This window comes from Notothenia coriiceps, unplaced genomic scaffold (genome assembly GCF_000735185.1).
Source record: "Notothenia coriiceps isolate Sejong01 unplaced genomic scaffold, NC01 NC01_scaffold00000339, whole genome shotgun sequence".
Taxonomy (NCBI): Eukaryota; Metazoa; Chordata; class Actinopteri; order Perciformes; family Nototheniidae; genus Notothenia; species Notothenia coriiceps.
Window position 1 is genome coordinate 3,057,131 of NW_011333040.1, and position 5,211 is coordinate 3,062,341.

The 5,211-nt window shown below is 40.4% G+C and overlaps 1 protein-coding gene across 1 annotated transcript in view; it reads right to left on the bottom strand.

The window, feature by feature from the left end:
• Window positions 1–2,869: 2,869 nt before the first annotated feature.
• Window positions 2,870–5,211, bottom strand: part of lmo2 (LIM domain only 2 (rhombotin-like 1)) — a 3,738-nt gene continuing 1,396 nt past the window's right edge. The window contains exons 2-3 of the mRNA XM_010768108.1: window positions 4,091–4,306; window positions 2,870–3,415 (exon numbers count right to left, since the gene is read on the bottom strand). Coding sequence (XP_010766410.1) covers window positions 3,190–3,415; window positions 4,091–4,306 — 442 coding nt within the window. The 3' untranslated portion in view covers window positions 2,870–3,189. The remainder of the gene's footprint in view (window positions 3,416–4,090; window positions 4,307–5,211) is intronic.

The window sequence follows — 5,211 nt, forward strand, 5'->3', positions numbered from 1 at the left end:
TGAGACCGCAGTGTAGTCGTTTTTTCTTGCAGCCATTCCTGAAGCATTGCTTAATGCCACACTGACGATGCCTCTTTCTGCAGACCTCCAAATGAGCGAAGGCCTATCCCTCTGTGTGTGTGTATAGAGTATATTCCCATCTCTATTGTGGGAAACCTTGTTAGTTTCAACATAAGTTTCTCTTTCAGCAAAAGCGTCATCTCGGGTGTTTTATTTTTTAACTCTATCTGTCCCTTTACCCCTCACTTGTCTATGAATTAACTGCTGTCAGGCCACGCTAAAGATACTTCCCTGGAGCTTCTGTTCTCTGCCTATACTATCCTTTCATTTCTTCCCTACCCCTTTTCTTGGTTGCAAATTGTTTCCCGATCACATTTCTCACGTTTTAATGTCAGTTAAGGCTGCAGCTCTCACCCACTTATCTCGTGTGGTAAGACGTCTTTGTTCCCAACGTCCCACCCAAGAGAAACTCATGGGTTCAATTATTGGTGTTATGCCTGTAAAGATAACTGGGGATGGCAGGGGGCTTTGGGATGGCACTGGAGGAGCATGCGTTGTGGCCGGTTCAGAGTGAGTTGACAGCTGGCAGACATGTAGAAGGGAGCACAAACACTGTGAGGGGTAACAGCTTTGAAGACAGACGGAAAGAAGGGAGAATCCAGAAACAGTGAATGTTAAAGCCCCAAACATCATGACTTCATTGACATCAATTTTTCCTGTTTCTCTCCCTAAGATCATTCTCTCTTCTTGCCCTGCCTGGAGAGTTAATTATAAGATAAAGCTGCATTCCATAATATATTTTTGCAATAATTAACAGTCTAATACTCAGCAGCTCTCCCTAGCCTGGCCAGAACTGATAGCTGATTGACCTGTAAATCACTGGATGGTTTGAATTGTTATCTTTTAGTGACCTCTTGTGGCTTAAACCGGTATTAAGTGTAGGCCATGCTGGTATTGTTTCCTCTTGTGCATGCATGTGTGCATTATCATGGCAAAATGTGGTTCTGGAGAGTTTTTAATAGGAGAAAAACCACAGAGGAGGTTTTGAGCAATTTATCTTTTTGAATGTTTCTCTCTGATGATTGCATTGTTGCTACGAGGTGCAGTCACAGAACTTAACAGATGTGCAGTTGGGATCAAAAAGCTTGTGAGTAAATCATTTATTTTAATGTGTAAGTATAGTTGTAACTCACAGAAATAATATTAACTCATATTGTTTTTCTAAATTGAAATGTATTTAAAAGTGAAAACCCAAAAATCTGCAGGTGCATGTCCAGAGAGGGGAAACAAATACAAAAGCCAAACTGGAAACAGCTCCTATCAGTAAAATTAGTATTGCATGGAATTCCTCGATCACTAGAGGGCGCCACCAGTTCAACCCGGCTTAATAGTGCAACCATTATTATTTCAATACAGACTTTGTGTTTCATCTACATCGGGAAAATCTGTAAACACTTAATTTTACAAGTCTTACATTTCTTCATATAATTTATTTATTTACTAGGGACATTTATTGGACAGAAATAGGGTATAAGACGGTTTAAAGCAGTGTTTCTCAAAGTAGGGGGCGCGTAGAGGCATGACAGGNAGATCGTTGTTGTTAGCTTCTGCAGCTAGCGAGCTAGTGGCCGGGTCTCAAATGTTTTGGTCACGATTAATGTAAACAATTATTTCCGAGGCACACGTTTATATGATCATTATAGTTATAACAAAATAAGAGAATAAATGAAAAACAGTTATGAAATACTATATGACAGTAAAAAAAGAATAAAGTTTAAAATGGGAGTGATTTGTAAAATATCCATAAAGAAAAAGTAAATCTGTTTACGGTTCTGTTTCAAATGGGTGTTGAGAGATGTATCCATAGATCTCTTCAATTTTGCTCTCAAAGTTGCACAGATTGATGCTTTTTAACTTCAATATTTAAAAAACATCCCAGGGGAGCTTGCCCCCCAGACCCCCCTATGTGAGGCCCACACACCACTTATAAAAATAGCACTTTAACCCTGCTTACACCTATATGCCGTGAGCTGATTATCGAGCCTTCATTGTAACAGTGGCGGGTACACTGTGTATTTGCGTGGGGATTGTTGCCGTAGAAAATTCCACTGTAGCGGCCGGTACATTAATGGGAAACCCTAAATGTTTGAGCACCGTCTATGAAACGTCAAGCTACCCACAGCACCCCCAAAAGAAATCTCTGGCGCAGCCACTGAGCAACCCCGTTTTGAAGAAATGTGCAGTGCAAAACAGGCTCATGCAGCCACTAATGCTGTGATAAGACACACTTTTTTGCCAAATATCAGCATTTTCTTTCTTTTCATTTTTTTGCACAGATTGTAAAGTATTATAATTATTGTTCTAGCAAAGGGATTGCACAGTTGTATTATGTATTTATTTTTTTGACCACAGTTATGGAGCATTGTTTTATTATCACTGTTCTACCAAAGTGATTTTTTTATTTTTTTGAAAGGAATGCTCACGTTCATATTGATGTATTTTAATAAATGTTAACTTGGCCCATTACGTGACTATTTGTGTTGGGGGGGGGGCCCGACCTTTTTTTTTCTCCAAAGGGGGGGCCTGACAGAACAATTTGAGAACCACTGGTTTAAAGTAAAGTCAGTCATTGCATCAGGTTAGCTGTTAGCTTGTCCGCAGGAACACAATAAATTCAACATCTATGAAGAATTAAGCTTGAAATCTTTTTCTTAAATTAAATTGGTTTTTTTCCTGTGTTTACAACCAAATTACACAGTTCTTTTCAGGAAGGTTTCAGTAAATTGCAATTTATTAAATAAAACCTTTATAAATGACTATTGATCACTTCAGAAACTGAGGTGTTCAAACGGTGTAAGACTATAGAAACTTGAATTTTGAACTCAACATTTTATTTGTGTTCATTGCTAAGGTTATAAGACTCCAGTGTGTATAACAAACAATCATTATTGCATGTTTAAGTATTTCCAGTATATAAGCCTGGTTTTGCATTTAAGGATCAACCTTTTTTGTTATTGCTGGTGCAGTCTTCATCAGTCTCCAGTAGAGAGCAATGCAAAGCTGCTGACTCTGACTATGAATATCAGATGCATGATGCAGTCTGCACAGGCTGCAAAATGTCAGTTCCTCCACTTTAAAGCAAGTGGGAAAGGCAGGGTGCTGCTCCCTCATGTTGACCAAACCACTCTGCTAAATCATGTTGCTATTGCTGAGTTTGGTCCACTCGAAGATGTCCTGCTCGCACACAATGTCTGAGTTGATGAGCAGGTAGCGGTCACCCACGCAGAAGTGCTTTTGGCAGGCGGCACACTTGAAGCACTCCAGATGGTAAACCTTGTCCCGCACACGCATCGTCATCTCAAACGCTCTAATCCTCTTCTCACAGGACGCACAGAGACCGTCCTGACCAAACAGTCTGAATGGATGAAGAGACATAAAGATTATACTGAGAAAAAGATGGAAAACAGGATACTTTAAGGAGTCCATGAGTCTCCATGTCACTGCTTTTACATCTTTTAGCCTGACTTTATGCTGGAATACATGGTTTTAAATCACTTCATTACATAAAAGACAGAATAAAAGAAAATCATTATAATAATTATAAATGTCTTGAATTTTTGGTCTATACCTTTTATAAGACAGGCCCACAGGATGAGATGATCCTGCATAATGCAAAAATATTCCTGAAAACTACCAAACCGCAAATATGTGTTGCAAACTTAGCCTGGTTAGTAATCCAGCTATTCCCTGAATCATATCAACATGTTTGTATAAAATGGAGAGTTTTAGAGTGTTTCCCACATTTCTTAAAGGGTGAGCTTGGCAATATTATAAAAAATAAAGAGCTTATGTTCAACCTAGTAAGGACACATGTCACGTGTTGTAACAATGTGGCTTATTGATGTTTTTTAAATAGTTTAGTTGAGCAGACAACAATGGAGGTCTAAAATGGCACAGAGAGAGGAATATCAGACTTTTGCTATACATATGCATTTCCTTGTTGGCTTTTCATTGGATTAAATGTGAATAAAAGCCTCCTACAAACAACCTGCAATTTAAAATCAGGACCCTACAACATTATTGGACCTACCTGAGGTAGTCTCTCCGACAAAGTTTTCTCCCCAGCTTGAAGTAGAGGCGGCGGCCCACCTCCCCCAGTCGACAGCCACACAGGTCGCAGCTCAGGCAGTCTTCATGCCAGTACTGCTCGATGGCCTTCAGGAAGAACCTGTCCCCGATGCTCTGCTGACACCCACCACACGTCAGCTGAGAGGGGGGCATCTGGAGGACTTCATCCACCGGCTCCCTACAGATAAAGACAAATATAACATTGTAGGGATGCACCAAATGATTGTTTTCTTAAATACTCAATGTATGTAATTACTCTGTTAACTACAATAGAAACTGATTGGGAGATTATTGTTAATTTGTTCAGGTTTTAAGAGCAGCCCAGACTGAGGACAAAATTATCCTTCACGCACTTCCATTTATCGTTCCACTAATTATCATCTGTCCATTACATCCGTATTGAATTGCAGTTTGATGCCATCCACCTGAGGGAGCCATTGGATATTATTAAGTAATATAGCCAAATAACAAATTGTACGTTATTAACCGATCAAAACTAAAATGTCCATTTTTTTTTTTTTAATCCTTAAAGGTGGGGTATAAATCACTTCAGAAACACTTGTTATATTCCATGGAATGCTCTTAACATCCCGATAGCAATGAATACATGAAATGCTTAGAGCATTCCATGGAATATAACAAGTGTTTCTGAAGTGATTTATACCCCACCTTTAAGGATTAAANCACTCACGTACCCAGGATTCCTGCTCCTGGACCTCTGCATGTGTGTGTGCCTGTGAGCCTGGGGCCCTGAGTGCAGCGACATTTTACCTGCTTGTCCATTTGGCTATTCAAATGTTAACGAAACGGACGGATTTCCGTCCATTTGGCTATTCAAATGTTAACGAAACGGACAGACTTCCGTGCGCATCAGCGGCTGTCGGATTAAAACTGTTTAATGCGCTTTTATCACTCACACAGCCAGGATTCCTGCTCCTTTCCTGGGTTACAAAGTGGGGTGACGCAGACTGTCCTCTGGGTGGGCTCTGTGGGGGGGGTTTCGCAGCCTGCTCCTCTCTGCCTGCTGCTGCGCTCTGCCTGCCGCTGCGCTCTGCCTCTATCCACACAACTTTCCGCCACCTC